This window comes from Pyrus communis, chromosome 16 (genome assembly GCF_963583255.1).
Source record: "Pyrus communis chromosome 16, drPyrComm1.1, whole genome shotgun sequence".
Lineage (NCBI taxonomy): Eukaryota > Viridiplantae > Streptophyta > Magnoliopsida > Rosales > Rosaceae > Pyrus > Pyrus communis.
The window spans coordinates 12,005,686-12,019,406 of record NC_084818.1 but is presented as its reverse complement, the minus strand read 5'-3'; the positions used below and the strand labels follow the sequence as shown (position 1 = coordinate 12,019,406).

Here is a 13,721-nt window from a genome sequence, read left to right as displayed (position 1 = left end):
TAATGCTTGTGATATATGTAGCTGTAAGGTTTATTGTTATCGTTGTTAAAGAATCTGATACGGTGAGATATTTAAAGTAGTCCAAGAACACTCACGTCCTGATCGGTTCGGGGTGCAGATAAGAGTAGAGAGGTGGTCGAGAATCCTCGTATGCGCGCTTGTCTGAAATTTTTTCCGGATCCTCTGCCAGACTAGGTGGTCCTCCGAGAAACATCTATATATATATGTGAAAGCCATTGTTATGTATGACATTCTGTAGGGGCAACTTCGATATTCCAGAAATAACTTTCGTGTTTATAATGAAGGTTACTTGAGCCTTAAGTTTCTAAAGCTCACCTCATGGACTATTAGAGCGAACGAAAAGATATCAATACTCGTTCCATATGATTCTCGACGATAAACCTCAGGTGCCATATAACGATCTAGCAAATATCACAAGATCAAATCAGAAAAAGCATCAAAATTTTAAGGGATATATACTTGATTTTGAGTGAAATGCATGTCTTACATGAACTTGTTCGTCCAGTCATCTTATAACCCGATACATCATTTTCCTGTGCAATTTTGCTTAAGCCAAAATCTGTGACCTTGAGTCGCCCAGCTCCATCTTGTAAAACATTTCTACAGAACAAAGAAGAAACATTGACTTACAAAATATGTAAACAATTTTTTTGAGCTGTACCTTGGTGTCAAACCCCGACGAATTATAGGGTGAATATTGGATCATTTCTCGATCATGTCACCTCGCACAAGGGCCATGTAATCTTCTCTATATCGTTCCACTTCTATCGGATGTCCCGTTGGGACGAGTTTTGCAGCCATCAAAACATATATAAAGGGGCTGATATCACTGCGTTTAGTCGATGTGGGATACTCACGCTTTTTACAAAACGCAGCGTATTGGTCCTTTTCGGTGTTTTAAAAGTTCAAAAATATAAGCTGACGCCCACCGTGGGGCTCGAACCCACGACCACAAGGTTAAGAGCCTTGCGCTCTACCAACTGAGCTAGACGGGCTGCTTGACTACACTGCTCTTGGACGCTTGTTTTAAAGAGTTCCAATGTTGTACTTCCTAAGTTGATGGAAATAGCAGAACCATGTTGTTGACTTAAAAATTCACAGCTTCAAATTTTAAGAATGGTAATACAGAAAACCTTATAAATAATTTAATAAAATTCCTTTTTATGAGACGTCCAAATACATCCGAGCATGTACAGTACAAAGTATTATACAATGGTAGTTTCCAAATACTCCTTCGGTTACAAGAATTTCAAATCGATAAACATTTACAGCCGATTACATCAATGTCTGAATTCAATTTAGGTATTGAAGAACTAACCATCATCCCTTCCATATTCCCTGCATTTTCAACATCAAACATGACTGTGCTAAGCCCCTTTCCCACAACATAAAATTTCTTCCCCATAGCTACGAGTTGACAGGGCGGTCTAGTAAGCAAGGATGACAGCCTCCCGACAGGGATCCACTCCCTAGTTTCCTTCTCCCACATCATCAGCCTCGTTCCTGAACTCTGATCCAACACATAGAGGGTTCCGTCTATGACAACTGCTGGACCTCGCCAGCCTGAAACCATTTCAGAATCTGCGTGCTGCCATGTCCCACTTGACGGTTCATAAACAACAGCGTGCACATGAGAAGTTACAGCAGAAGTGCCACAACGAAAGTAAATCTTCCCGGCCATGACCACAGAATCCTCAATTTCAGGAACAATGTTTGGGTCTGAGTGAAATTTCCAACTATCAGTGCAAGGGTCATATATGTCCCAAGAATGCGGATAGCTTGAAATTGAACCCAACCCGCCAATGGAATATATTTTGTCATCCAATATTTCACAAGCAAAGTAGCACCTGCATGCACAAATCAAATAAACCAAAAGCTCTTTAAGATTACCAAAACAAACAAAAAGAAACATAATTATTTGCAAGAGCTTTTACTACCATCCAGATAGCATTGAACAATGAGCAATCAACGTGCCTGGAAAGTTCATGAGCATAAAATAATCACTACTCCTTAGTATTGCATAAAATACATTGCCCCCTCAGCAGGTGAAATATATTTGAATTTTGAACCAGGGAGAAATCAAATTCCAGCTTCACCCGTGCAAATAACTATGCAAAAAGTATAGGTGACAAGTATTACCTAGCAGTGGACAAGGGAGAAGCTTCACTCCAAGCATTCAGGGAAGCATCATAACAGTAGACCTCATTAGTAGCATCTTCGCACCAACCGCAACCACCCAACAAGTAAACTTTCTTTCCTAGAACTTCAAAACCCATTCCCTTTCTCTTCATGATACGAGGCGGAAGCCCATGAACAAGCTTCCAAGACCGCCTTGATGAGTTTGGATCCAACACATAAAAGCAAAGGCGGTCCAACTTGTCTCGGCACAAAGCATAGATCCAAGTCTCATCAAGTTTATGCTTTCTACGGTAAGAATGCCACTCTTCACTACACACCAAGTCTCTCCATCTTTTTGAGACACACTTTAAGAGGGTATGGTACTTCCGAGGCACCCTTGATAGGCAGAAAAGAGCAATATCATCTGGAAGTCCACATAAAAGTGGCTGTTGGGTCAGTTCCGTTTGACTGATCACATCTGATCCATCACCTGGCAGTTCCATTCTAATGTATGGCTGAGTGGATGCCCTGCAAAATTATATAAGAACCATAAGAATTTTAGATAAGTAACGTTGAATGCTGAAAATTGAATTCACTGTAGCAAACGCAGTAATATGCATGTCAACTTACACCTCTGGTAACCATGCCAACCAAAAGACTAGAACTAGCAATACTAAACTTCCTTCGACTAACAAAACTTGGCATTGTCAATCGGTTGTTCTATCATCGACTGATATTTGGAGAATCAATTTGAGAAATACCCTTATGATATGCGGTTCAAACACTGCCACAAAGTATTTCTCCTCTCTCTTGATGAATTATTCTTTCTCTAAGCTTGCTTTTATTCTTTTATCACCTCATGGATCATTGAATTTATCTATTTCTCCAATCAAGTAGATTTAACATATAGATTGCATTCCATTGCCATATTTTCGCCTTATACAAAATTCTTAATAACAATGCCCTCCACAAACTTGAAGTTAAAGTTTCTCGTTTTTCATTTGTAGCAGCATTACGCTTCAAATCTACACAAACTTAAAACACTCCATGATCGATAAACTACCAAAAACCAACAATTCAACAAAATATGCAGCAGCATCAAGACCGAAAATCCAATTCTAACTCAGAAATTCTGTGCAACATTCTCTCTTTCAATCTTCTTGTTCTTCATACTAATATCTTGGTTCCACGGTAATAGTTAAAATCCAGTACAATTCAACATCAAATTCATACCAACTGTTCCAAAATAGTATAATTCCAATTCCATTTCGATTTTATTTGCAGAAATTTCAACATTTTCACACGAACAAGTGAATCAAGAACCAAAATTAATGAGCTAAAACCCTAATTCGAAAAATCACATGGAAAATGTTGACCGAATCGAGAAACAAACCAAAGAAAGAAATTTGAGAAGGCAGAAATAAAAAGATTTGGGGGAAAACTAACCTGCGAGTCTGAGAAATGGAGATTTGCTAGGTTATTGGAACCACGATCTTCGCCTCCAATCAATTCCTGAGGAAGCTTGGCAATGCCTGAAACTGATTGCGTCAAGCTGTATTACTACGAAAGGTTGGGAAAACCTTCTGATTAAGCTTTGCCTCCAAGATAAGTAGCTGTAAATTAAAACAGAAAAATATTTAGTAAATTATAGTTAGAAAAGTGCTTTTAGCAGAAAAAAGTTGTATTATAATGTTTAGTAAATTTCTAGGGAGTTGTTATTCTCACACATCATTTTATGAAATTTTTAATTAGAAATTTGTCAATTTGTAAAATGACTAATAAGGATCTTAGCTACCCCATTTTGCATTACTTATATATATATATATATATATATATATATATATATATATATAAAAGAAAAAAAAAAGTTGGGGTGTGATAACTCTCACACTATGTTTAGACAATTTGTCTCTCTTAAATCTTAACTCATCCTTCTCATCTCCTTTCATTCAGAGAAAGCAAAACGAATGAACTTAGAAGATGATGTTTCTATGAAAAAAGTAGATGATTATGTTTCCGTCAAAGAGGTAAAAGATAATTTTATGTGGGTCAGGGTTATTTTAGGAATAATAATGGGTGGGAAAATAACACTTTAATTTTTAACTTTTTATAGTGGGTGTAAATATAACGTGGATAGGAAAATAAGAGGGTGGGTCTAGCAGCTCTCAACTTCTATATAAAACAACTTTAACTATGTAAAATAACCAAAAAAGGCACAATACTGAATATGCCTATTAATTTAATTGTTTGACAAATAAAGGTCAATTATTAAATTTGTTTAAAATAAATATTTAATCTTAATTTCAACATATATCAAAAACTAATTATTATGACAAATTATTTTTAAATTTTGAAATATTTCAAACTAAATAGCTAGGATTCATTAGCACAACATTGTTCGCGCATTTGAAATACCATCAACCAACTGATACATACTTTAGCAAAATAGCAATAAAAATTTGTCAATATAAAAGTAGTCTAATAAGATACATTCATCAAACTTGCAACTATGTTATTTCTTAATGTTTTGTCTCATGGCTTCTTCTGCTTGATAATTATGATATTCTTCATCATCATCACTATCGCTCTGAAATTATCGGGGTCATTGAAATGGCGATCACATTCAGAATGCCTCCATATGTAGCATATTACGTTGAAATTCTTCATCTCACATTAGCAGCAAAAGCATCTTGAAGTTAAGCAAATCCGTTCTCATGACAACCTAAGCTCTTCGCAAAGTCACTACAAGAGTATACCTTCCAGAATCTTGTTCAAGGTTCGATATGCATAAATTGTTTGATTTACAATGAGTGTAGTTTTCATTTGGAAGTTTGTCAAACCAATATCTAAAAGTATATTCAACTGACTTTAAAGAAGATGGAAGTTTGTCAAACTAGTATCTAGAAGTTTTGCAAAATCATTGCCGAAGTCTACCTTCCAGAATCTTTTTCTCCTACGATTAGGAGCATTTTTCTTATTGGGTTTTTGCTACTTGACTAGGATTTAATAAGACACCTATCATGGACTGGTCCTATCCCTATGTATTCAATTTTCATCCCGAACATTATTATTATTTTTTTGCTAAAATTAAACCTATTTCAAGTTTTCTCATAAAGGGGATTATCGTGGCATTGCAATCTTTTTTTTCCCCGATTTGAATATAATAACATTATAATTTTTTCTTCACATGACATAATACCGCTTTAATAAAGTGAGATGTTATGTGGCGGTCGAGGTGAATCGATTCTACATGAGTTGCTCGGGTATTACCCGACACAATTAGAAATTATCTCCGTAATCAATGGAATACTGTGCATCAACTTTAGCCAAGTTAATTAGCGTGCCTTCTCTTTGTATAGCTATCAAGTATAAATATCACAGAAAATAAAGATGATGTTTCATTACAACTTTAGGCTATTATTCTCTGCACGACGGCGAAGGAAGACGGCAATGTCGACAACGCCGGAAACTGCTACATCTCTTGAAATGTGTCATCAACTTATTACACAATTTAGTGCAGAAATCTGGAACCGAAGTCAAAACTGGTTCACAACTTAGATGTGGCAGCCGGAGTTGGTCTAATTCGCCTATTTAGGGACTCTTGAGTCAATGATACAATAAGCTGCGATCAAAACATACATTAACTTTAATTCATCACACAATGCCTAGATAGATGCAAACCAACAGCAACGAGAGACGAGCAGTACGTAAAAGTCTGTACCTCTCCCTTTATGTTAAACATTTGGCCCGAAACAAATTCACGCGTGTCGTAGGCAATTGGAGTCACTATCTGTTGAAAAAACATATGCATCAGTATTTTAAGTTTTTAACGAAACTGAGAATGAGGCATATTTGAGACATACCACATACAGTAACCAGTCATCAGCTCTAACCGGACGGTGAAACCAAATCCTGGGAGAATATTTGAAAAAATTATATGTTTAATAACAAAAAAATTTGATCATTCCCAACTGAACGACCAAGTGTTTAGAGAAAAAAAAAACAGTGACTTACGCATGGTCCAAACTAACTCTTAAGCGTTGGGGATTCAGACTTACACCCAAAAATATCAAATCCGAAGCATATGCTACAACACATCTAGAAATCAATCATACAAAAATAATCAATATATGTATATGTATGTATGTATATAAGAATCCTATAGTAACCCATGATAAAAGTTCCATGATACTTTACTTTGATTTAATCATTGTCAATGCAAATACCAAGTGTGATCGATACTCACAATCATAAATAACCAGAGAACTGAATGTCAGCTTACAGATAAAATGGTTGCATACCTATGCAAAGCCTGATCGTCTGAAAGTTTTCCAATCGCTCTAAACCAGAACTTCACACTGAAATGTCACTGAATTCTACTTAGATAAGAGTTCAGTACCAAACTGATAAATCAATTTCAATAATAAAATTTTGAAATATCCTAGTTCGCATGAAACGGGAAGCAAACTGAGGGAAAAAAAAAGAGGAGAGAGAGAGAGAGAGATTATGAATCACAATACAGCAAGCCAACCTTGGTGCAGATTCAGTCTGAAAAGTAGAGCTGTTAGGCTCACAAGATCGTATCTCTATAGGCCAAGGCACAAATTTCTTTGCAGCTGCATTGAATCGATAAGTCCTGATTCAAGCAGTCACAAATATCATATATACAACTTTTTTCATCAGCTATCAACAAGATGAGATTTGCTGAAAACAAGGTTTCGATAGAAGTTGTGAAAAAGAGATCTCTAACAAAAGTATAAACCTTGAATTACACTTTTATAAACCTTAAGAAAGTTGTTTAGTTTCTGCAACAGGAAACCTAATAAAATAATATAAACAGTTCTCTTTTCCAAAAAAATTTATTAACAAAAGTTTTCATGATACATAATCAGAAAGATCTCCTGTTCAAAACCAATATCTTTGGAACAAAACTAAATCCAGTAGACACTATATTTTTAGCAAGCCAATAAGAGAACAACATCCACTCAAGAAACTTCAATAAAGTATCATTCAAGCCCAGACAGATTGAGATCTATCCAACTTAGGGACCGGTCTAAAGCAAGATATTTTTTGTGCATGGTTTCCACCCAAGCACAGAAGTTCTGTTTCATGGAGAGTCCATCCATGAACCATCCCCTATAATTTGTCGAACAAATGAGAAGGGGCCTTTCTTGTATCTGGCTGCAGTGGTGGATCCAGGATTTCAAGCTCAGGGGGTTCAAACATAAAAGCTCAAAAAAAGAAAAAAAAAATATTAGACTAATTTGGTTCCGTATCACTATTTTCTACTAAATTTGGTTATTGAATAAATCAAGATTAATCTCAAAGGTAATAAAACGAAAAAAATTCTTCTCAACAACATAACGCAATTAGTGACTCTACAAAGATAAAATTTGTTAATGTAACATATATATTATTAATTGGGAGTTACGACTAGAGTCTAAGATTAAAAAACTTATATGAATTTGGAAGAAATAAAATTAGGCAGCTAAAGGCGGTGGAAGGGTAAATGGTGGTGGGGAATAGGGTAACTTGGGTTTAAAGTTGAAAGGTTGCGACGATTGGGGATGGGAGTTCTTAAATATAATTTGGAGATACTAGAAAAGACTGGGGTTCTAGGGCTCTATAGAGAAAACAAAGATATTTTAAATTTTAAATTTTTTATAATGACCCAGCTCAAAAACGTTGTCGATTTGACTAGGTCTTCTAAAACAAAAATTAAAAACCTATTCTTCTTCTTTGTTATAAGCACTGCTGCCTGCACATCCATGGAGGCAACAAGCCTCTCCACTGCACCTGCCCAAATTGTTGGAAGGTCCTAAAGGTCGATCACAAGTGTTTCTTCGGGCTTCCGAAGGGTCCCAGGACCCCCTGGATCCCTATATGGATCCGCCAGTGTCTGGCTGGATATTCTTTTCTGGAGGCTACGACCCTAAACTACATAGCTGTGTGACTGTCCACTATACTAAAGTACAGTTTGTACAGAAATCCCAACTGAACTCCCCAACACCAAGAATAATAGAGATCTACAAGCCATATATCTTACCTTAGAAGACGTGGATCAAGCAGATGTTTTTCACGTAGTTCTTCCATTGACAGAAGCTGTTATGGATCAACAGTTCAGTATTTGCAACCAACCTACAAAATTGTTAACAAATAAGAAAGAAAATGTTACTTTATCCGGAGCAGGCACAGATGGCATTGTTGCTTGCTGGTGGACAAACCCTTCTTCTTCTTTCTGTAAAACAAATACAACCAATCTTACCATCGGTAGGTAACACTGCACGAGTAGCTGCCACTTTATCATACGTTGAAGGAAAGAATATAAATAATACTTCTTCAGGCACAAGTTTTATTAGCTTATCCATACAAATTTGAAAGACAGATCCAATCTCTGTTAATCATATTAAGACATAGATCATAAGATTTTAGCAATCTGATTAACAAATATTGATCAATACTTGACTTCTATCACTTTGATATGCATTTTAAAGTGCACAGGTATTAATGACAAGAAAAGATGATAACCAAGAGACCGTTATCAGATCATTTGTAAAGTGTCTAAATAAATGGTTACCTTAAATGATGCCAGTAACGTGAATATGTTAATCCCCTTTTGTATCGCGTCCACTCTTCGAGTAGCAAAGCTCTTCCCATCACGTATTCTGTGAACTTGATAAATAATTGGTGCTGCAAAAGCAATTCTCGCACATAAGCATAATACACACACACACACACACACACGTACATACATACAATCATATTGCCTCTTATCTTAAGATTTTTATCCATAGATATTAGGATCATACATAAATTACTTACTGTTACAATCCCCAGCCAGCAGAAAATGCGCATGCACACTATGGAGAAGTTTAAGACAATCAACAGTTTTCGTTGCCGCAGCCAATGCCTGAATTAGAAGCCAAAACATATTACACATAAAACAAAAACATATTTTATTTGAATCCCAAGCCATGATCAAATTTTATTTGTGTCTGAATGAACCCAAAACTATATTGATGACAGAACAAAGAGCCTGAGTTGCAGGTATACTACAAAGCAGAAACATATTACAGATAAAACAAAAACAAATTTTTTATTATTTAATGGATAAAACAAACTTGGTGTCCCACTGCACGTAAACATTTGAACAAATATAAAGAACCCTTGTAATATTTAAATAATGAAGCTGACATCTCAATAAACAATGGGTGTTTAATTGAATATTAATATTCCAACAAATATAAAACACCGCAAACGATTGTTACAAAGATGCAGGCAATCAAGGTCAGACAAGTGTGGAGACAATCTTCGTGCACTTAACAAGGATGATATGTACTTTTTTGTCCTTTAATTTTCAGGCAGAATTAGGAAGCTTATTGTATAAAGCATGCAAGTTCTAGTTCCACAGTCCATCACAATATTTCATTTCTTTCACTACATCGACTGTGCATTCATTCAGAAACATTCAGTACATAATATTAAACAGAAAGAGAAAAAGATTCTTAATCATGCCTGTCCAACTAACTGTCCTCCAAAAACCTGTTCGAAACTTGGCGCATCTGGCAAAGTAATCCCTTCAAATATGTTTACCTTCAGAGGAGGGGGGAAGGAATAGAATCTTATCAACCAAAACAATTCTTTATATGTGGCCATATTACAAGTATTACTCAGAATAATTCTAAAATGCAGTATAATATAGAATTACATAATCTCTCTCCACAGAATGCCAATCATCAGCAAACAAGAAAATAAAACATCATATATTTCTATGCAGAAAGAATAAAAATCCAGAATCACTTTACATCTGGCATATTAAGAGCAGAAATAAACATGGACAAGCCACAAGTTAAAAGTACGCAGATCAAGTTTTTACTATATTGGGTGTGTATCCGACTGAATACATTATAGAGATCAAAGTTCACTTTGAATTGTGATATATATAAGATTCGCAAGATTTCAGAAGTAGATACTCTTTAATAATCATACACATATGCACATTAGAACCTTAGCATCTGATGAAATTTTTCGGTCAACTAATTTGATTCTTATACATGCAAAATTAGTAAACAAAATCAACAATCACTAGAGGTCAGATAGCACACAACAATTGGCACTATTTACCTCTGAATGCAATGCTAGCAAACAACTCACTACATCAAATCTCTTCAACATCTTTATAACCAAATAAAACAAAGGATAGAAAACGTATTCTCTAGAAGATTTGGTAGATAAATACTTCACTTGGATCCAAATGTAATATATTCTCAACAAGAGAGCATGTCTCTTGAGCTTCATCAGCGTTCCAGATTGATTTTGGCTGCAGCAGAGAAAAATTCCCATGGGGTAGCACCAAGCAAGTCAGCTGCCAGAAGTAAGAACACATCAGAAACCACTGGTAGAATACATTAGACAGCATTTTAAGGGAAAATCTTGTGAGCTTGAGCAACCAGATGGATGTAGTTGTCACACAGAAACAATAAAAGAAGACTGTGAAGTTGCCACTATCTATACAGCCCAATCAACTATTAAAGCCCAGGCTCGCGATCCAAATCTCTAAGCAGCCAAGAAGAAAAATGAAAAGCTAAGATATCATATGTACATTTCAACTACCTTAGATAAAGCAATCACATTGGCCTGATGTTCAATTGATGCAAAACCTGCAAAATTAACTTCACATTATACTTCCTTGATAATGGACGGTGACACTTATAATTCCAGCAACATTATTACGAATCACGGGCCAATGCCTCACACGTCTGTCATCCAAAAATCTTAAGTACAAAGATTCATCATTTATATCCTAAACCAAACTACGACTTTATCCAAAGTAATCAAAGACAGTTCTGTGTCTGGTTTCATGTCAACACCTCAACTTCTATCACATCCAGTTAAACTACTGCAACAACATACTGAACATCGAAATCAATATACCATTTGACAATATCAAATCAAGCAATCTCTAAAGATCAGAAACGGATCCTAGAAAGTAGAAACCCTATCTCATATTATATGTAGACAAACGATTGAAAACTTCTCAGTGAATCATCACAAAGCGGTATAGAAAAGTAACCCAACTTCTTAATTTCAAAACAGGAAAGATAAAACATGGATTCTGAATTCTCAGTTCTCACCATAACCAAAATAATCATATTGTTTCAATTTGAACTCAGGTCGATTTCCTTCAGCATTAACAGAACCAGTAACTTCAGCCTGTGTAAGCAACCTGCTGAATCAGACTCCAGCTCACCAACTTCCAGTTCAACTAACCAATAAGCAATCAAAATCAAACTAACCTCTCCTTCCCATATGAAGTAAACCCCGTCCCCTGTTTCGCCTTCGCGAACAACATACTCTCCACTCTCTACACACAAAAAAGAACACACTCAAAATCCTCAACACAATTACAAAAACTATACATACACAGTATTATATACGTATCTGCACATAAAGTATAAACATTTACTGAAAGAATTGAGCTTAAAAAACATAGAAATTGACCGTAGTGTTTGACAATGACGAGCTGGGCGATTCTCTTGAGAGAGGAGCTGGGGAGCCTCTGAAGCAGAGGAACAAGGCCCAGGAACTCAATTACTACAAAATACACGCACAGAGAGAAGCATGCTCAGCAATTTGGAACACAAAATCGAAGTTAGGGTTTGACCGCGACATACCTGATTCCGAGTCCATGGTGTTAAACTGGGGAAGTTGAAGTGGTTTGCCGATCGTTTCGCCGGAAAAAATGGACAGAGAAGGATATGATTGGCCAGGGAAAGCGGGTTGCTGTAAATTACAAACGGTAATAGAGGCAACTTAATATAAGATTATTTTAATTATTTTGGCCAAACGGGAAGAACGTGCTTATTACTTTTTTAGTCAGATGTGTAATAGAGGCAATTTAATAATATAAGTCTTAATTTTTTAATATTGCTACTATTGCCATCCGTCTTAATTTTACACTCATTTTTTATTAAAAATTTTAATTACCAATTTCTCCTCAGGCAAAATGTCAAATAAGGACCAAGAGAAAACAAGATTAGACCATTCACTGCCACCCACACTCCCAGCAACTCGTAATCTTAATTCCCAAATGTCTCGTCGTCATTTTATTCCTTCTAAATTTTAATTTATGTTTATTGGATCCTAAACTATTGAATCACGAATTGATCTTTGTATTCGTCGAGCTCGTCGTAATACAAATCTCAAACACACTGAATGCATCAAGCCATATATGGATCTCATCGGAGTTTCTTTCTCTACCGATTTCACTTCCTATTCTTTCGGCTTTGATTCTATGATTGGTTGAGTGACTGACTCTTCGTTCTATTATTGCATCGCCTCCGTTGTCAGCTATGTGGATGGTTGGGATGGTGGTAAAAAGTGCAGAAGGGTGGTCGCTGTTTTTCTTCCCTCTATTTCAATCATATAAATATAATCATTTTCCTTATATTAAAATATTATTGAAATAATTAAAAAATAGATGGGAGAACAGGCTAGAGAAGCAATACGGATGTCGATTTCTGTGCTTCACATCGGTCAGTAATGGCTATGGGAAGGGGTAGGATGTGCTGGTGAACGGTGTCAAGGGTGGAGATTGGAAAAGTACTTTGGGGATAATGGTGGATGGGAAGATAGTAGGTTATTTTTCTTATTTTTTTATAGTGGATGAGATTATAACGTGGGTATAAAAATAGGATAATGGGATGAGTCTAGTAACACTCTTTTTTTAATTATTATTAGAAATAGTCAACTTGTGAAATCCCGATTCTAGATTTCATTATTTAAATTTCGTATTTATGGGAATTAAATTTTATTTCATCAATTTTAAAACTATACTTAGTTACAAAGTTTGATTTTTCATGCACAATCATTTAAAATTTGTAAACCTTTCCAGGTTAACCTTAGTGTTTTTTTTATGGATCTCGATTTCACGAGTGCGTAGACGAAAACCGTTCATGAAACAGAACTCTAATGAAAGAATTACGAGTGACGTAAGTTGAGGATGAAATAGTACTTTGGACTTGCAATAAATAGAAAGTCCACGGAAGTGGGGGAAGCAGCCAATCCCATGTAGGACAGTTGGACCCGGGTGTGACCCGTTTTAGTCCCCATTGACCCGGTTTCCTCTCACCTGACCCGCGCCCCTGCAGAGATTTGATACGCCGATTCCGCAAACCTCGAATGCTCCGATCACGGCCACCACTTCCAGTCGACTCCCCGCCCCGCCCAAAGTTTACACTGTTTGACCATCATACGAGGCAGGTCGACGACACGTAGTCGTAGAACCGATGAATGGCAACCTCGCTGATTATTGAACTACTATAAGATATAAAGGATATGGGTGATTATTGCTAGTAAGAAAAGTATGAACTAGAACCATGCTAGAACAAATCTGTAGAACTTGTACGTATAGGTGATTAGATATTCATTTGTCTTGTGGAATCGATAATGTGTATGCTAACAATTATAATTAATGATGATTTATGTCTGATGTGCAGGCCGGCTCAGGTCCTGGCAGGCCGATTGTTCTGGGCCCAAAAAAATTAGGGGCACTAAAATTATTAGTATGGCATATTTATATA

At 36.1% G+C, this 13,721-nt stretch overlaps 2 protein-coding genes, 1 non-coding gene and 1 pseudogene across 3 annotated transcripts; all 4 read right to left on the bottom strand.

Annotated features, from left to right (window-relative positions):
- Window positions 1-712: 712 nt before the first annotated feature.
- On the bottom strand, window positions 713-807 carry LOC137721592 (U6 spliceosomal RNA; annotated as a pseudogene).
- A 136-nt stretch (window positions 808-943) lies between these two features.
- On the bottom strand, window positions 944-1,016 carry TRNAK-CUU (transfer RNA lysine (anticodon CUU)). Its single transcript has one exon. It is a non-coding gene; the product is annotated as a tRNA-Lys (tRNA).
- Window positions 1,017-1,162: 146 nt separating this feature from the next.
- Window positions 1,163-3,812, bottom strand: LOC137721300 (F-box/kelch-repeat protein SKIP4). The gene is made up of 3 exons (XM_068460405.1): window positions 3,586-3,812; window positions 2,161-2,667; window positions 1,163-1,868 (listed from the first exon to the last, which is right to left on the bottom strand). Exons 2-3 carry the CDS (start codon window positions 2,640-2,642, stop codon window positions 1,271-1,273), a joined length of 1,080 nt encoding a protein of 359 aa, XP_068316506.1. The 5' UTR covers window positions 2,643-2,667; window positions 3,586-3,812; the 3' UTR covers window positions 1,163-1,270.
- A 1,582-nt stretch (window positions 3,813-5,394) lies between these two features.
- LOC137719410 (acyl-CoA hydrolase 2-like) lies at window positions 5,395-11,962 on the bottom strand. Its single transcript, XM_068458450.1, has 17 exons — window positions 11,814-11,962; window positions 11,641-11,733; window positions 11,436-11,503; window positions 11,274-11,352; window positions 10,753-10,799; window positions 10,379-10,504; window positions 9,655-9,732; window positions 8,962-9,049; window positions 8,717-8,829; window positions 8,315-8,377; window positions 8,186-8,241; window positions 6,671-6,775; window positions 6,441-6,497; window positions 6,154-6,237; window positions 6,003-6,051; window positions 5,861-5,929; window positions 5,395-5,761 (listed from the first exon to the last, which is right to left on the bottom strand). Exons 1-17 carry the CDS (start codon window positions 11,827-11,829, stop codon window positions 5,687-5,689), a joined length of 1,266 nt encoding a protein of 421 aa, XP_068314551.1. The 5' UTR covers window positions 11,830-11,962; the 3' UTR covers window positions 5,395-5,686.
- Window positions 11,963-13,721: the final 1,759 nt, after the last annotated feature.

What these genes read in the sequence shown, in the direction of transcription:
- LOC137721300 (XM_068460405.1), bottom strand. Translation starts at nt 2,642, where the DNA reads ATGGAACTGCCAGGTGATGGATCAGATGTGATCAGTCAAACGGAACTG. An exon ending in TCTCCCTTGTCCACTGCTAG is followed by an intron (nt 1,869 to 2,160) that starts GTAATACTTGTC and finishes TTGTGCATGCAG; the next exon opens with GTGCTACTTTGCTTGTGAAA.
- LOC137719410 (XM_068458450.1), bottom strand. An exon ending in TACATTTGGATCCAAGTGAA is followed by an intron (nt 9,733 to 10,378) that starts GTATTTATCTAC and finishes CCTCCTCTGAAG; the next exon opens with GTAAACATATTTGAAGGGAT. An exon ending in CTTGATCCACGTCTTCTAAG is followed by an intron (nt 6,776 to 8,185) that starts GTAAGATATATG and finishes TGCTTGAATCAG; the next exon opens with GACTTATCGATTCAATGCAG.